At 44.8% G+C, this 18,796-nt stretch overlaps 1 protein-coding gene across 1 annotated transcript in view; it reads left to right on the top strand.

Moving 5' to 3' along the window:
- Positions 1–13,272, top strand: part of LUZP2 (leucine zipper protein 2) — a 605,558-nt gene extending 592,286 nt beyond the window's left edge. The window contains exon 10 of the mRNA XM_040408869.1: positions 13,138–13,272. Coding sequence (XP_040264803.1) covers positions 13,138–13,272 — 135 coding nt within the window. The remainder of the gene's footprint in view (positions 1–13,137) is intronic.
- The last annotated feature ends 5,524 nt before the right edge of the window (positions 13,273–18,796 follow it).

Raw genomic sequence — 18,796 nt, 5'->3', positions numbered from 1 at the left:
AGCACTGTCCCTAGTCTGCTGACATCTCTCCCTGCACTAAGTACACTGGTAAATGGCAGAATCTAAGATGGCTGACACTATTTATAGGGCTGTGACTGCTGATTGGCTGCATGCATGGAATTATGGGTGATCCCACCTTCCTAGACTTCATTTTTCCATGTCCTCACACGTAAGCAGCCATTTTAGGAAAAAATGTGATTCGTTACCACGAAGCGAGAGGAAATTCGGATTTGGTGCGAATCAAATTTTTCCTGAAATTCGGATTGAATTCCACTTTGTTAGCTTTGATTCGCCTATCTCTAGCCATCACAAGAAAAAGAACCATGGCTGCCAGCAGGAGATCGGTGCTGGAACGGGGAAGTAAAGTTCATACTGGGCCATGGAAAAAACTGTTTGGACAAATTGTTTTCTTATGCTTTTGTGCAGAGAAGTTTGCTGCTTCCATTTATAAATACATTTAGATATATTTTAGTTTTGATAGTGGCACCCTTAATTGTGTCATAATGTAAGACATTAACTGCATAAATGATAGACAAAAATAGTGTGTTTAGGTGAAAACATAATTTTTGGAAATTGATTGTGGGGATTATGTATCTGTGAGTCTATACGGTGTATAAGGATGCAATAGAATGTGATCCTGGGGTGTCAATTAATTGATATTTTGAAGTATAAAAGCAGTAGAGACACACTGATAAATCTAATACACAGAGCTTAGTTCTTTTTAAGTTACTGGAATACTGCCTTCATTTCTCATCAGCTGCCACTTGTATGCATGGCTTCCAGATTTATGTTGGGTAGAACATATGAGTACTTGTATAAATGGCCATAAAGAACAGAAAGAATAGCAGACAAGTCAACAAATTTGGCCTGTTTACTCAAAAAAATCACCAAAATCTCGTGGTGATCACTATTTTCACATATGCACATTTACCGGCAAAGCCATTCCCCCTTTCCACTAAACAACACCCTTTTGTTGAATAAATCTCAAAAAAGTGTCTGAACGTGTGTCTAAAACAATAAATGTGTTGCAATCCGTGTTCAGATGTAGTAGAGTTAACACATGTGCTTAACTAGACGCTTTAACTAAACTAGTTGTGTGTTAGGCGGATACCTTCAATTGCTTTTCAATGGCTTTTGTTACACGATGAGTTAAGGAATTTGAGTTAAATGTTTGAGTGTTAACTCTACTACATCTGTATGCTAGTTTTTTCCCTAAAATATGCCAAAATACTGGAGCATTAGTAAATATCCCCCATTGTGTCTTCAAATAAGTTCTCTTTTGCTCAATTTTACACAAATTGGAAATGTGCAGATTTCTATTTACACGTACTATTGCAGTGTTTTTATTTTTTTGTATACATTTTGTGTTCTTCTCTAATGAAATGTCATTTTTACACAGACAATCAAATGGGTTCCAGCCATCTCCAATCTGTCAGGGGCTGCATTTGATGCTGTGGTCTCAATGTTAGTTTGACTTCTTAGGCTGTGTTCACATCTGTGATGTATATATAGCGTGTATTGCGAAAAGGCTAAACATTTTCATATGGTTACATTAGCCAGAGACCATCAGTCTACCACAGTGCAACCAGTATGGAAACTCATAGTAGACTACACTGTTCTACACAATAGTATCCAGTAGAGATCTGTGAATTTCCTGAAATTCCTGAATCTCTCTAGTATCTAGTAAAAAATGAAATACATTTTTATTATATATATATACACTCACCTAAAGAATTATTAGGAACACCATACTAATACGGTGTTGGACCCCCTTTTGCCTTCAGAACTGCCTTAATTCTACGTGGCATTGATTCAACAAGGTGCTGATAGCATTCTTTAGAAATGTTGGCCCATATGGATAGGATAGCATCTTGTAGTTGATGGAGATTTGAGGGATGCACATCCAGGGCAAAAAGCTCCCGTTCCACCACATCCCAAAGATGCTCTATTGGGTTGAGATCTGGTGACTGTGGGGGCCATTTTAGTACAGTGAACTTATTATCATGTTCAAGAAACCAATTTGAAATGATTCGAGCTTTGTGACATGGTGCATTATCCTGCTGGAAGTAGCCATCAGAGGATGGATACATGTTCTCATTCTGTTTACGCCAAATTCAGACTCTACCATTTGAATGTCTCAACAGAAATTGAGACTCATCAGACCAGGCAACATTTTTCCAGTCTTCAACAGTCCAATTTTGGTGAGCTCATGCAAATTGTAGCCTCTTTTTCCTATTTGTAGTGGAGATGAGTGGTACCCGGTGGGGTCTTCTGCTGTTGTAGCCCATCCGCCTCAAGGTTGTGCGTGTTGTGGCTTCACAAATGCTTTGCTGCATACCTCAGTTGTAACGAGTGGTTATTTCAGTCAACGTTGCTCTTCTATCAGCTTGAATCAGTCGGCCAATTCTCCTCTGACCTCTAGCATCCACAAGGCATTTTTGCCCACAGGACTGCCGCATACTGGATGTTTTTCCCTTTTCACACCATTCTTTGTAAACCCTAGAAATGTTTGTGCGTGAAAATCCCAGTAACTGAGCAGATTGTGAAATACTCAGACCGGCCCGTCTGGCACCAACAACCATGCCACGCTCAAAATTGCTTAAATCACCTTTCTTTCCCATTCTGATATTCAGTTTGGAGTTCAGGAGATTGTCTTGACCAGGAGCACCCCCCTAAATGCATTGAAGCAACTGCCATGTGATTGGTTGACTAGATAATTGCATTAATGAGAAATAGAACAGGTGTTCCTAATAATTCTTTAGGTGAGTGTGTATATATATATATATATATATATATATATTTCATTTTTATTTTTTTATTTTATTTACAGTGATATAAAAAGTCTACACATCCCTTTTAAAATGTCAGGTTTCTGTGATGTAAAAAAAAAAAATTAGACAAAGATAAATCATTTCAGAACTTTTTCCACCTTTAATGTGAACTATAAACTGTACAACTCAATTGAAAAACAAATTGAAATCTTTTAGGTGGAGGGAAGAAAAAATAATTTAAAAAAATATGGTTGCATAAGTGTGCACACCATTAAACTAATACTTTGCTGAAGCACCTTTTGATTTTATAACAGCACTCAGTCTTTTTGGGTATGAGTCTATCAGCATGGCACATTTTGACTTGGCAAGATTTGCCCACTCTTCTTTGCAAAAACACTCCAAATCTGTCAGATTACCCCACAGATTTTCAATCCGATTCAGGTCTGGGCTCTTTGCTGGGCCATTCCAAAACTTTAATCTTCTTCTGGTGAAGCCATTCCTTTGTTATTTTGGATGTATGCTTTGGGTTGTTGTCATGCTGAAAGATGAAGTTCCTCTTCATGTTCAGCTTTCTAGAAGCTTTCTAGCAGAAGACTGAAGGTTTTGTGCCAATATTGACTGGCATTTGGAACTGTTCATAATTCCCTTTAGCTTAACTAAGGCCCCAGTTCCAGCTGAAGAAAAACAGCCCCAAAGCATGATGCTGTCACCACCATGCTTTACTGTGGGATGGTGTTCTTTTGGTGATGTGCAGTGTTGTTTTTGCGCCAAACATATCTTGGAATTTTGGCCAAAAAGTTCAACCTTGGTTTCATCAGACCATAACACCTTTTCCCACATGCTTTTGGGAGACTTTAGATGTGTTTTTGCAAAATGTAGCCTGGCTTGGATGTTTTTCTTCGTGAGAAAAGGCTTTCGTCTTTCCACTCTAACCCCATAGCCCAGACATATGAAGAATACAGGAGATTGTTGACACATGTACCACACAGCCAGTACTTGCCAGATATTCCTGCAGCTCCTTTAATGTTGCTGTAGGCCTCTTGGTAGCCTCCCAGACCAGTTGTCTTCTCATATTTTCATCAATTTTGGAGAGACGTCCAGTTCTTGGAAATTCTTTTGTACCCTTCTCCTGACTGATACCTTTTAACAATGAGATCCCTCTGATGCTTTAGAAGCTCTCTGTGGACCATGGCTTTTGCTGTGGGATGCGACTAAGAAAATTTCAGGAAAGACCAACTAGAGCAGCTGAACTTTATTTGGGGTTAATCAGAGGCACATTAAATGATAGCAGGTGTATGCTGACTCCTATTTAACATGATTTTAAATGTGATTGCTTAATTCTGAACACAGCTACATCCCCAGTTATAAGAAGGTGTGCACACTTATGCAACCACATTATTTTAGTTTGTTTTTTTCAATTCCCTCCATGTAAAAGATTTCAGTTTGTTTTTCAATTGAGTGGTACAGTTTATAGGTCACATAAGGTGGAAAAAGTTCTGAAATTATTTATCTTTGTCTATTTTTCTTTACATCACAGAAACCTGACATTTTAACAGGGGTGTGTAGACTTTTTATATCCACTGTATATACAGTACAGACCAAAAGTTTGGACACACCTTCTCATTCAAAGAGTTTTCTTTATTTTAATGACTATGAAAATTGTAGATTCCCACTGAATGCATCAAAACTATGAATTAACACATGTGGAATTATATACATAACAAACAAGTGTGAAACAACTGAAAATATTCTAGGTTCTTCAAAGTAGCCACCTTTTACTTTGATTACTGCTTTGCACACTCTTGGCATTCTCTTGATGAGCTTCAAGAGGTAGTCCCCTGAAATGGTTTTGTCATGGTCTTACCTTCTTGCTGTTCTCCTTCGTTTGACATGTGCTGGCGGCCATCTTGGTTTCTGGGTTTCTTGTAGCCTTCCACCCTGCGGCTCCTCCTTCCCACTGGGAGGAGCTGGATGCCTAGCTCATATATATAGGAGGTCAGTGGCTTCAGTTCCTTGCTTGGTCCTCCTGTGTTCACATGCTTCTAAGACTGCTGCTGCTTCTGGTTCCTGATCCTGGCTTCGTCTGACTACCCTGCTGGTTCCTGATCCTGGCTTCGTCTGACTACCCTGCTGGTTCCTGATCCTGGCTTCGTCTGACTACCCTTCTGGTTCCTGATCTCTGGCCTCTCAAAGACTCTGCTTCGGTTTCACCATTCGTTTGGACTTTTGCTTTACAGCTTTATGTTCAATAAAGCCTTCTTATTTTCACTTATCTCTTGTTGTACGTCTGGTTCATGGTTCCGTGACATTAGGACCAAGCCATGAGTTCTGACGGTACAGGGCCATCCTCGCTACCCATGCTGCTTGCCAGACTTGATCAGCAGGATCACCTGTTGGGTCGGTTCGCTGTGGCGTTGCAAACCCTGCTTGAACGCACGGCTCATTTCGCTCCCGTTGCCGATGGGTCGGTTGTCGCTCCTACTGCCGCTCCGGTTGTTGCGCCAGAGTCTACCCCGACACCTGTTGTTGCGCCTGCGGTGTTTCGGGGTATGACCGGTTCTGCCCCTCTTCCACAGCGCTTTGGGGGAGAGCCAACTCAGTGCCGAGGTTTCCTTAACCAGGTGGGCATTTATTTCGAGTTGCTGCCACATGCCTTTCCTACTGAGAGATCAAAGGTGGGCTTCTTGATCTCGCTGCTCTCGGACAAGGCCTTGGCCTGGGCCAGCCCTTTATGGGAGAACAACAATCCGGTGGTTGCCGAGTTTTCCGGTTTTGTTGCTTCTCTTCGGAAGGTATTCGATGTGCCGGCTCGTGCTGCCTCTGCTGCGAAGCTCCTTATGTCCATCAGACAGGGTTCACGATCCGTAGCTGAATACGCCATTGAGTTTCGTACCCTGGCAGCAGATGTGGGCTGGAATAATGAGGCTCTGGTCGCTGCTTTCTCTCATGGTCTCTCGGATGCCTTGAAGGATGAGGTTGCAGCTAAGGACCTACCAGTGGAGCTCGAGTCTCTTATTTCTTTCCTGATTTTGATTGACACCAGACTCAGGGAGAGACCTTCCTTTAAGGAGAGCCTGCGGAGGTCTTCTAACAGATTGGCGCCTACGTTTGCTGTCCCACCCGTGCCTCCCTCTCCTCCCACGCCTCCTGGGGATGACTTGTCTGGGGGTGAACCCATGCAGCTGGGGTTTGCTCGCCTGTCCGAGGGGGAGAGGGTACTCCGGAGACGCGAGGGTCGATGCATGTACTGTGGTCTCGGTGGGCATTTTCGATTGGCATGTCCGAACCGTCCGGGAAACGCTCGTACCTGAGATCCTGTCGGGGGCAGATCTTGGGTGGAGTCTCCTCGTCCCCGGTTTCCCGTGTTGACAAACCACTGATCACTGTTGTCCTCTCCTGGGTCGGGGGCTCGGTGACGACCAAGGCGTTGGTGGACTCTGGTGCTGGTGGTTTGTTCATTGATAGTGTGTTCGCTGCCGCCAATTCCATTCCTCTGCAGGCTCGGGGTTCCCCACTGGCTCTTGAGGCGATAGACGGCAGACCCCTTCTGTCGTCACACGTGACTCATGAGACCCTTCCAGTGGGGATAGCCATTGGTGCCGTTCACAGAGAGTCGGTCTGTCTCCAGGTTATTTCGTCTCCACACTACTCGGTGGTCTTGGGGTACCCCTGGCTCCAGAAGCACAATCCGACTTTCGATTGGAGATCGGCCGAGATCCTCTCGTGGTCACCGCAGTGTGGGGCTAGTTGCATCCATGGGTCTGTCAAGTTGCTGTGTACTTCCTCGGACTCTCTGTTGCCTCCTGAATACGAGGAGTACCGGGATGTATTCGATAAGGTGCGCGCGGTTGCCCTACCTCCGCACCGCCCATACGATTGTGCCATAGAGTTACAACCTGGTGCCGTTCCTCCTCGTGGCAAAGTCACTGTCGGTAGCGGAGAATGAGGCCATGGAGGAGTACGTGAGGGAGGCGCTTTCACGCGGACACATTCGCAAATCCTCGTCCCCGGCAGGGGCTTGATTTTTCTTTGTGAAAAAGAAGGGCGGTGAGTTGAGGCCTTGCATCGATTACAGGGGTCTCAATCGCATCACGATCAAGAACGCTTACCCGATACCCTTGATTTCCGAGCTGTTCGATCGCCTTAAAGGGGCCACGGTCTTTACCAAACTCGACCTGAGGGCGGCATATAACCTGGTAAGGATCAAGGCGGGCGATGAGTGGAAGACCGCGTTTAACACCAGGACCGGTCATTATGAATCCTTGGTTATGCCCTTTGGGTTGTGCAATGCGCCCGCAGTCTTTCAGGAATTCATCAACGATGTTTTCCGTGACCTGTTGCAGCAGTGTGTGGTGGTCTATTTGGATGACATCTTGGTATATTCTGAATCCATGGAGGCCCACATTCTGGATGTCAGACGAGTGTTGCAACGGTTACGAGAGAACAAGCTGTTCGGTAAGCTTGAGAAATGCGAATTTCACCGATCCCAGGTAACCTTCTTAGGTTACATCATTTCCGCTGAGGGGTTCTCCATGGATCCTGAGAAGGTTTCGGCTGTCTTACAGTGGCCCCAGCCCAGTGGTCTTCGTTCCCTGCAGCGCTTTTTGGGCTTCGCCAATTATTATCGGAAGTTCATCAGGGACTTTTCCATGCTGGCCAAGCCTCTCACGGATCTGACCAGGAAGGGCAGTAATTCCCAGGTCTGGCCGCTCGAGGCCATCCGAGCTTTTGAGGCTCTAAAGTCCGCTTTTGTGTCGGCTCCGATTCTGTCGCATCCCAACCCTGGGTTGCCCTTTGTCCTCGAGGTGGACGCGTCTGAGACGGGAGTAGGCGCCCTTCTGTCTCAGCGTAGAACACCAGAGGGTCCTCTGCTTCCTTGTGGGTTTTACTCCCGGAAACTGTCTTCCGCGGAGTGCAACTATCAGATTGGTGACAGGGAGTTATTGGCCATCGTGCAGGCCCTTAAAGAATGGAGGCACTTGCTCGAGGGTTCGGTGGTTCCGGTTCTCATCCTGACGGACCATAAGAATCTGACCTACCTTTCTGAGGCCAAGAGATTGACACCACGTCAGGCCAGATGGGCTCTGTTCTTGTCACGTTTTAATTACGTGGTCTCCTACCTACCCGGTTCCAAGAACATCAGGGCGGATGCCCTATCACGGCAGTACTCCGAGCTGTCCAGGGAGGAGTCGATTCCGACTTCGGTCATACCTCCGAATCAGATCCTGGCCGCCATTCGCACCAGCCTGACCTCTCCCCTGGGTGAGCAGATTTTGGCGGCTCAATCTGGTGCTCCCCCTGGGAGACCCAACGGCAGATGTTTTGTGCCTGAGGAGTTGCGCACTCGGTTGTTGCGAACCTACCATAACTCCAAGACCGCGGGGCATCCTGGAAAGAATCAGCTGTCCTGGGCTGTTTCACGTCTGTTCTGGTGGCCTTCCCTACGTTCCGACATTGCCGCATATGTAGCGGCATGCTCCGTTTGTGCCCAGAGTAAGTCCCCTCGGCACCTTCCGTTGGGCCTTCTGCAACCCATAGCCACCGGGGAGCGCCCATGGTCACACCTGGGGATGGATTTCATTGTGGACCTCCCTGCATCCCGAGGCCATACGGTCATTCTCATGATTGTGGATCGGTTTTCCAAAATGTGCCACTGTGTTCCTCTCAAGAAGTTACCCTCTGCACAAGAGTTGGCCACGATTTTTGCCAGGGAGGTCTTCCGGTTGCACGGTTTGCCCAAGGAGATTGTGTCGGATCGGGGGAGTCAGTTTGTGTCCAGGTTCTGGCGCGCCTTTTGCTCCCAGTTGGGGATTCATCTCTCCTTCTCCTCGGCCTACCACCCTCAGTCCAATGGGGCCGCAGAACGATCCAATCAGGCCTTGGAGCAATTCCTTCGTTGCTATGTCTCCGATCACCAAGACAATTGGGTTGACCTTCTGCCCTGGGCTGAGTTTGCCAGGAACACGGCGGTGAACTCTTCCTCTGGGACGTCTCCCTTCATGGCCAATTATGGGTTCCAACCTGCCGTGTTACCGGAGGTATTCTCTCCCCAGGATATTCCGGCTGTGGAGGATCACCTTTCCGTCCTACGTGCTTCTTGGGTACAGATCCAGAAGTCCCTTGAGGTCTCTGCGCAGCGCCAGAGACTCCAGGCTGATCGCAGACGAGCGCCTGCTCCTTCCTACCAGGTCGGAGACCGTGTATGGTTGTCCACCCGCAACCTCAACCTTCGAGTGCCCACTCCCAAGCTGGCGCCTCGCTTTGTTGGTCCCTTCCGAGTGCTTCGCAGGGTTAACCCGGTAGCCTATGCCCTTGCGCTTCCTCCTGGCATGCGGATCTCTAACGTGTTTCATGTCTCCCTGTTGAAGCCACTGGTGTGTAATCGTTTCACTTCCTCGGTTCCTCGGCCTCGTCCGGTCCGAGTGGGCAATCATGAGGAGTATGAGGTGAGCAATGTCCTGGACTCACGCCTGGTCCGCGGTCGGTTGCAGTTTTTGGTCCATTGGCGTGGTTATGGTCCAAAGGAGCGTTCCTGGGTTCCCTCCGCAGATGTCCATGCTCCTGCCTTGCTCCGAGCCTTCCACGCACGCTTCCCTCAGAAACCGTTTTTTGCTCCGCGGAGGAGGGGCCCTTGAGGGGGAGGTACTGTCATGGTCTTACCTTCTTGCTGTTCTCCTTCGTTTGACATGTGCTGGCGGCCATCTTGGTTTCTGGGTTTCTTGTAGCCTTCCACCCTGCGGCTCCTCCTTCCCACTGGGAGGAGCTGGATGCCTAGCTCATATATATAGGAGGTCTGTGGCTTCAGTTCCTTGCTTGGTCCTCCTGTGTTCACATGCTTCTAAGACTGCTGCTGCTTCTGGTTCCTGATCCTGGCTTCGTCTGACTACCCTGCTGGTTCCTGATCCTGGCTTCGTCTGACTACCCTGCTGGTTCCTGATCCTGGCTTCGTCTGACTACCCTTCTGGTTCCTGATCTCTGGCCTCTCAAAGACTCTGCTTCGGTTTCACCATTCGTTTGGACTTTTGCTTTACAGCTTTATGTTCAATAAAGCCTTCTTATTTTCACTTATCTCTTGTTGTACGTCTGGTTCATGGTTCCGTGACAGGTTTTCACTTCACAGGTGTGCCCTGTCAGGTTTAATAAGTGGGATTTCTTGCCTTATAAATGGGGTTGGGACCATCAGTTGCGTTGAGGAGAAGTCAGGTGGATACACAGCTGATAGTCCTACTGAATAGACTGTTAAAATTTGTATTATGGCAAGAAAAAAGCAGCTAAGTAAAGAAAAACGAGTGGCCATCATTACTTTAAGAAATGAAGGTCAGTCAGTCAGCCGAAAAATTGGGAAAACTTTGAAAGTAAGGGCTATTTAACCATGAAGGAGAGTGATGGGGTGCTGCGCCAGATGACCTGGCCTCCACAGTCACTGGACCTGAACACAATCGAGATGGTTTGGGGTGAGCTGGACCGCAGAGTGAAGGCAAAAGGGCCAACAAGTGCTAAGCATCTCTGGGAACTCCTTCAAGACTGTTGGAAGACCATTTCAGGTGACTACCTCTTGAAGCTCATCAAGAGAATGCCAAGAGTGTGCAAAGCAGTAATCAAAGCAAAAGGTGGCTACTTTGAAGAACCTAGAATATGACATATTTTCAGTTGTTTCACACTTGTTTGTTATGTATATAATTCCACATGTGTTAATTCATAGTTTTGATGCCTTCATAGTCATGAAAATAAAGAAAACTCTTTGAATGAGAAGGTGTGTCCAAACTTTTGGTCTGTACTATATATATATATATATATATATATATGTGTGTATACAGTATCTCACAAAAGTTAGTACACCAATCACATTTTGTAAATATTTTATTATATCTTTTCATGGGACAACACTGAAGATATGACACTTTGATACAATGTAATGCAGTAAGTGTACAGCTTGTACAGTCCTGATCAAAAGTTTAAGACCACTTGAAAAATGGCAAACAATCATATTTAGCATGGCTGGATCTTAAAAAGGTTCCAAGTAGAGCTTCAATATGCAACAAGAAGAAATGGGAGTGAGACAAAACATTTTTTGAGTGTTCAATTTAATGAAAACAACGAATAAACTGAAACAGGCTGTTTTTCAGCTGATCAAAAGTTTAGGACCCCACCTCCAAAAAAAAACTAAACCCCCCAAAACAGAAATCCAACTTCCAAACATGAACTCAGTAATGAGTAGCTCCGCCATTATTGTTTATCACTTCAAAAATTTGTTTCGGCATGCTTGATGCAAGCATTTCCATAAGGTGAGTGGGAACATTTCTCCAAGTGGTGAAGACGGCCGCACGAAGGCCATCTACTGTCTGGAACTGTTGTCCATTTTTGTAAACTTCCCTTGCCATCCATCCCCAAAGGTTCTCACTTGGATTTAGATCAGGGGAACATGCAGGATGGGCCAAAAGAGTGATGTTATTCTCCTGGAAGAAGTCCCTTGTCCTGCGGGCATTGTGTACTGTAGCGTTGTCCTGTTTAAAAACCCAGTCGTTACCACACAGACGAGGGCCCTCAGTCATGAGGAATGCTCTCTGCAACATCTGGACATAGCCAGCGGCCGTTTGACGCCCCTGCACTTCCTGAAGCTCCATTGTTCCACTGAAGGAAAAAGCACCCCAGACCATTATGGCGCCCCCTCTACTGTGGCGCGTAGAAAACATCTCAGATGGGATCTGCTTGTCATGCCAGTAACGTTGGAAACCATCAGGACCATCAAGGTTAAATTTTTTCTCATCAGAGAATAAAACTTTCTTCCACCTTTGAATGTCCCATGTTTGGTGCTCTCTTGCAAAGTCCAAACGAGCAGTTCTGTGGCATTCAAGGAGACGAGGTCTTTGAAGACATTTTTTGTTTTTGAAGCCCTTCAGTCTCAGATGCCGTCTGATGGTTATGGGGCTGCAGTCAGCACCAGTAAGGGCCTTAATTTGGGTCAAGGATCGTCCAGTGTCTTGACGGACAGCCAATTGGATCCTCCGGCTCAGTGCTGATGAAATTATTTTGGGTCTTCCACTTGACTTTTTTGTTCCATAACCCTCAGGATCATTTAAGAAATTCCAAATAATTGTCTTACTGCGTCCCACCTCAGCAGCGATGGCGCACTGTGAGAGACCCTGCTTATGCAGTTCAACAACCCGACCACGTTCAAAAAGGGAGATTTTTTTTTGCCTTTGCCATCACAAGGTGTGACTACCTGACATAAAATGACAATGAATCCACATCTTTGCACAGGTTTGGCCTTTTAAAGGCATGTGGTCCTAAAATTTGGATCAGCTGAAAAACAGCCTGTTTCAGTTTAATCGTTATTTTCAATTAATTGAATGCTCAAAAAATGTTTTGTCTCACTCTCATTTCTTCTTGTTGCATTTTGAAGCTCTACTTGGAACCTTGTTAAGATCCAGCCATGCTAAATATGATTTTTTGCCATTTTTCAAGTGGTCTTAAACTTTTGATCAGGACTGTATAACAGTGTAAATTTGGTCTGCCCTCAACATAACTCAATGCACAGCTATTAATGTCTAAACCGCTGGCAACAAAAGTGAGTACACCCAATGTGAAAATGACCAAATTGTACCCAATTAGCAATTTTCCCTTCCGGTGTCATGTGACTCGTTATTTTTAAGGAAAAATTAGATTGGCCGAGAAGCCGAATTTCCTTGCGCTTCATGGTAACAAATATATTTTTCCTAAAATGGCTAGGCACGGTGACATCAACAGTGATGACGCCATCAGGTTATCGCACAAGATTTTGCACGGTTTCTTCACTCAAGATGGCCATGACAGCCTTTCCGCGAGTAAATGGATAAAGAGAGTATGTTTTCTTTTCTTTTTTTAAACCTGATTAACCCCTGAAAGGCCTCAAATGTAGCATCAGATGCTGTGATCAGCGATGAACGCTTAAAGAAATGCGATGTAAGAAATGCGCTTCAGGACAAAGTAATTAAATAGAAATTTAATTTATTTGTGAAATTTGGTATAACAGACAAATAGAATTTTTCATAACTTGGCTCATCACTAGCGCCAGGAATCAGACACTTGCCAATCTAAGGAAAAATCATCAATATTTAAATCTTGTAATACCCCTGCAAGAATGAAGGGGGGGTTTGCAACCCTCCCCCACTTCACTTTACAGGTCTGTCCAAGTGGGGGAGTTTGCCAAAAACTTCTCCAATTCATGCACAACCCTGTTAATCGCTACAGTTTTTTTTTTGCCTATATGAGTGATGTTTTTCGCCTTTTTATTACAATTTACTGGTCACACCAGAATCTATCTAGACATTCTTCAGTCTCCATCATTGTTTCTTTCATTAACATGTCACGTTTCTTCTTTCTGTAGGGCCAGATGGTTATACCTTCAAATACAAGCTTAAATTCCAGTGGCGTGGTAGCTAAAGATTTCCAACATGACAAGAACTGTGATTCCCCGCTCAACATAAGCATATGTCAATTTACCAAAAATGCTCATCCATGAAATTCTTTCACTGTTTTGTGCACAGACTGTACGAACTGATGGCTTTGCTATGAGACAAAATGTTGCTTTGGCTCACCTACGATATAGTCAGTGAAAAATCTTCTTTCTCACCTAATTCCCTTGATCACTGTATGAAGCAAGTTTCTTTATTGCAAAAAAAGAAGCCTCAAATCATCCTATGTTTATGTATTGTAACCATCAACTGTCTCAAATCTTCATCAAACTTGATTTTGTCTGACTGTTGCTGTAAGGAGTATGAGCTGTACTATGCAGAGAACATCACCGCGGCCTAATCTGTCTTGAGTCTCCAACGGGAAATGTTGAGATCTTAGGGTCTGTTAGCATTAATATTATGACATTTTCTCATAACAATTCATGACATCACAATTCCTGATGGATCCTATTGATTTATATGGAGGCCTACCAGGTTTCCACTGGGGCATCAAAATGTACAATTCTTATTGTAAAAGATGACAACAAAGGTGTCAACAGAGCTTAGTATATAAACTTGAATCCATAAATGTATCACCATATTTATCACAGGGGCTCAGAGTGGATGATAGATGCGGTGCAGCTATATACACTTTTCTTTGACTCTAGACCAACTATTGGTTGGCTTACCTTGAGACAGATTTACGCCAGAACTGTGGCACAATTTTGGGCAAAATGGCACATCTTATGCACTGCCCCCTCCCATTCCACTGAGTTCCACCCCTTTGCCTAGTAGAAACCCTAGATGCATCAAATTTTGCCACTTTTAGGCAGATTTTTCTGCAGATACAATAGTTAATCTGGGCCAATGAAGTCTCACTTCAAATCAATGCACAGCCACTATTTAACAGGACGACCAGCAAACACCCAGAAAGGAGAAAGAAACAGAATATGGAAGCAAGTTAATTAACAAAACAAGAGACTGTAAAACAATGAGTAAGCTAAAAATATTGCAAAATGGCCAACCCCTTTAAGATATGGGTGGACATATCTGTACATTAAAAAAGGTCAGATTGCACCCTTTAAGGGCATCTGTCAGCAGATTTGTACCTATGAAACTGGCTGACCTATTACATGTGCGCTTGGCAGATGAAGGCATGTGTGTTGGTCCCATGGTCATATGTGTCTGCATTGCTGAGAAAAAGGATGTTTTAATATATGCAAATGAGCCTTTAGGAGCAACGAGGGTTTCACCGTTACACCCAGAGGCTCTGCTCCCTGCAACTGCCATGTCCTCTGCAATTTGATTGCTAGATGTGATGACGCTTTCAATAACTGGCCCTGTCAATCAAAATAGAGAGGGTGCGGCAGTTGCAGAGAGAGCATAACCTCTAGGTGTAATGGCAACGCCCCTGTTGCTCCTAGAGCAATGTGGGCCCATATGACCATGGGACCAACACAGATTCCTTCAGCTACCAAGCGCACATGTTACAACTCAGCTAGTGTCATAGGTACAAATCTGCTGACAGATGCCCTTTAAAGAGGACCTAAAAGTTCACTTGACATGTCTGTTTTTGAAAAGACTAATATTTCCAATTAAATTAATAACTAGGTTTTACGATATCCCTTGGCAAGAGGGTCTCTGCAGTTTTACATTGTAAGCACTGATTGGACAGTGTGCATAGGAACACATCCCTTTAACAATGTAAATGGTAGCACTCAGATGTCAATTAATTTTTACAAGGAACTGTCACAGTGCAAGGTTCTAAGAAAAGATATTCCAAAATTGTAATTTTATGAGGGCACAAGTTTTTATAGAAACAGACATGCGGTGTAGGCAGCATGCTAAACAGCAGGAGGAGCTGAGCAGATTGATATATAGTTTTATAGGAAATGATTAAGTAAAAATTTAAATTTTTTTCATTTAAACCTGCATTGGAGTCATTTGTGCAGTCCTACTCAGTGATTGAGAGCCTTTCCTATATGCTTAGTCCTGCACAGTCAATCACCCAGTGGCACCGCCCACATGAATCTGATGCATAAAAAGAGCAGAGGTTTAAATTAATGAAAGACAATTATACTAAATCTTTTCCCACAAAACTATATATCATCTATGCTGACTGAAGATTAGTGTTGATCACGAATATTTTAATTGCGAATATTAATCACGAATATCGGCACTTCGAGAATTTGCGAATATTTAGAATATAGTGATATACAGTGGATATAAAAAGTCTACACACCCCTGTTAAAATGTCAGGTTTCTGTGATGTAAAAAAATTAGACAAAGATAAATTATTTCAGAACTTTTTCCACCTTTAATGTGACCTATAAACTGTACAACTCAATTGAAAAACAAACTGAAATCTTTTAGGTAGAGGGAAGAAAAAATATAAAAATAAAATATGGTTGCATAAGTGTGCACACCCTTAAACTAATACTTTGTTGAAGCACCTTTTGATTTTATTACAGCACTCAGTCTTTTTGGGTATGAGTCTATCAGCATGGCACATTTTGACTTGGCAAGATTTGCCCACTCTTCTTTGCAAAAACACTCCAAGTCTGTCAGATTGAGAGGGCATCTCCTGTGCACAGCCCTCTTCAGACCACCCCACAGATTTTTAATCGGATTCAGGTCTGGGCTCTGACTGGGCCATTCCAAAACTTTAATCTTCTTCTGGTAAAGCCATTCCTTTGGTTGATTTGGATTTATGCTTTGGGTCGTTTTCATGTTCAGCTTTCTAGCAGAAGCCTGAAGGTTTTGTGCCAATATTGACTGGTATTTGGAACTGTTCATAATTCCCTCTAGCTTAACTAAAGCCCCAGTTCCAGCTAAAGAAAAACAGCCCCTTGGCCTGATGCTGCCACCACAATGCTTCACTGTGGGGATGGGGTTCTTTTGGTGATGTGCAGTGTTGTTTTTGTGCCAAACATATCTTTTGGAATTATGGCCAAATAGTTCATCCTTGGTTTCATCAGACCATAACACCTTTTCCCACATGCTTTTGGGAGACTTTAGATGTGTTTTTTGCAAAATGTAGCCTGACTTGGATGTTTTTTTTCCATAAGAAAAGGCTTTCGTTTTGCCACTCTACCCCCATCGCCCAGGGGTAGAGGGGTATGAAGAATACGGGAGATTGTTGTCACATGTGCCACACAACCAGTACTTGCCAGATATTCCTGCAGCTCCTCTAATGTTGCTGTAGGCCTCTTGGTAGCCTCCCAGACCAGTTTTCTTCTCGTCTTTTCATCAATTTTGGAGGAACGTCCAGTTCTTGGTAATGTCACTGTTGTGACATATTTTCTCTACTTGATGATGACGGTCTTCACTGTGATCCATGGTATATCTAATGCCTTGGAAATTCTTTTGTACCCTTCTCCTGACTGATACCTTTTAACAATGAGATCCCTCTGATGCTTTGGAAGCTCTCTGTGGACCATGGCTTTTGCTGTGGGATGCGACTAAGAAAATTTCAGGAAAGACCAACTAGAGCAGCTGAACTTTATTTGGGGTTAATCAGAGGCACTTTAAATGATAGCAGGTGTATGCCGACTCCTATTTAACATGATTTTAAAGAGGACCTTTCACCGATCATTACACTATGAACTAACTATACAGACATGTAGAGCGGCGCCCGGGGATCTCACTGCACTTACTATTATCCCCGGGCGCCACTCCGTTCTTCTGCTATGCCCTCCGGTATCTCCGCTCACTAAGTTAAAGTAGGCGGAGATTCTAGTCACTAAGTTATGGTAGGCGGAGTCTGCCCTTGTTCTGCTCTAGCGCTGGCCAATCGCAGCGCAGAGCTCACAGCCTGGGAGGTTATTTTCTCCCAGGCTGTGAGTAGAGATGGCCCGAACTATCCGACGGCGAACAGTTCCCGGCGAACATAGCTTGTTCGCGTTCGCCTCTGCCGGGCGAACACATGCGATGTTCGGTCCGCCCCCTATACATCATCATTGAGCAAACTTTGACCCTGTACCTCACAGTCAGCAGACACATTCCAGCCAATCAGCAGCATACCCTCCCTCCCAGACCCTCCCACCTCCTGCACAGCATCCATTTTAGATTCATTCTGAAGCTGCAGTCTTAGTGAGAGGAGGGAGACTGTAACTGCTGCTGATTTAATTGGGAAATCGATAGCTAGGCTAGTGAATTCAGTGTCCACTCCAGTCCTGAAAGACTCATCTGATCTCTGCTGTAAGGACAGCGTCCTGACAGCACCCCAAAAAGCCCTTTTTAGGGCTGCAACATTAGTCTGCTTTTTTTTTTTCCTTTATATACATATTGCAGTTGCCTGGCCTGCCTGTGTGTGAGGAGCTGCAGGCCCACAGACTGTAGTGTGCCCACTGCCAGTGCTCACCCCTGTCATTCCGTGTGGCACAGGACTTTGCTTAAAAAAAGGCACTTAATTTTTACACTTTAATCTAAGGTTAGTTGCCTGCCAGTGTGTGTCAGGCTGACTTCCACTGACTGTAGTGTGCCCACTGCCAGTGCCCACCACTCATACCGGCTGGCACAGGACTTTGCATAAAAAAGGCATTTAATTTTTACACTTTAGTGTAATTTCAGCTGCTTGCCTGCTGCTAGTGTGTGTCAGGCCGACTTCAACTGACTGTAGTGTGCCCACTGCCAGTGCCCACCCCTGTCATCCCGTGTGGCACAGGACTTTGCTTAAAAAAAAGGCACTTAATTTTTACACTTTAATCTAAGGTTAGTTGCCTGCCAGTGTGTGTCAGGCTGACTTCCACTGACTGTAGTGTGCCCACTGCCAGTGCCCACCACTCATACCGGCTGGCACAGGACTTTGCATAAAAAAGGCATTTAATTTTTACACTTTAGTGTAATTTCAGCTGCTTGCCTGCTGCTAGTGTGTGTCAGGCCGACTTCAACTGACTGTAGTGTGCCCACTGCCAGTGCCCACCCCTGTCATCCCGTGTGGCACAGGACTTTGCTTAAAAAAAAGGCACTTAATTTTTACACTTTAATCTAAGGTTAGTTGCCTGCCAGTGTGTGTCAGGCTGACTTCCACTGACTGTAGTGTGCCCACTGCCAGTGCCCACCACTCATACCGGCTGGCACAGGACTTTGCATAAAAAAGGCATTTAATTTTTACACTTTAGTGTAATTTCAGCTGCTTGCCTGCTGCTAGTGTGTGTCAGGCCGACTTCAACTGACTGTAGTGTGCCCACTGCCAGTGCCCACCCCTGTCATCCCGTGTGGCACAGGACTTTGCTTAAAAAAAAGGCACTTAATTTTTACACTTTAATCTAAGGTTAGTTGCCTGCCAGTGTGTGTCAGGCTGACTTCCACTGACTGTAGTGTGCCCACTGCCAGTGCCCACCACTCATACCGGCTGGCACAGGACTTTGCATAAAAAAGGCATTTAATTTTTACACTTTAGTGTAATTTCAGCTGCTTGCCTGCTGCTAGTGTGTGTCAGGCCGACTTCAACTGACTGTAGTGTGCCCACTGCCAGTGCCCACCCCTGTCATCCCGTGTGGCACAGGACTTTGCTTAAAAAAAAGGCACTTCATTTTTACACTTTAATCTAAGGTTAGTTGCCTGCCAGTGTGTGTCAGGCCGACTTCA

This window comes from Bufo bufo, chromosome 10 (genome assembly GCF_905171765.1).
Source record: "Bufo bufo chromosome 10, aBufBuf1.1, whole genome shotgun sequence".
Classification (NCBI taxonomy): Eukaryota; Metazoa; Chordata; class Amphibia; order Anura; family Bufonidae; genus Bufo; species Bufo bufo.
This window is presented reverse-complemented; position numbering and strand designations above follow the sequence as displayed.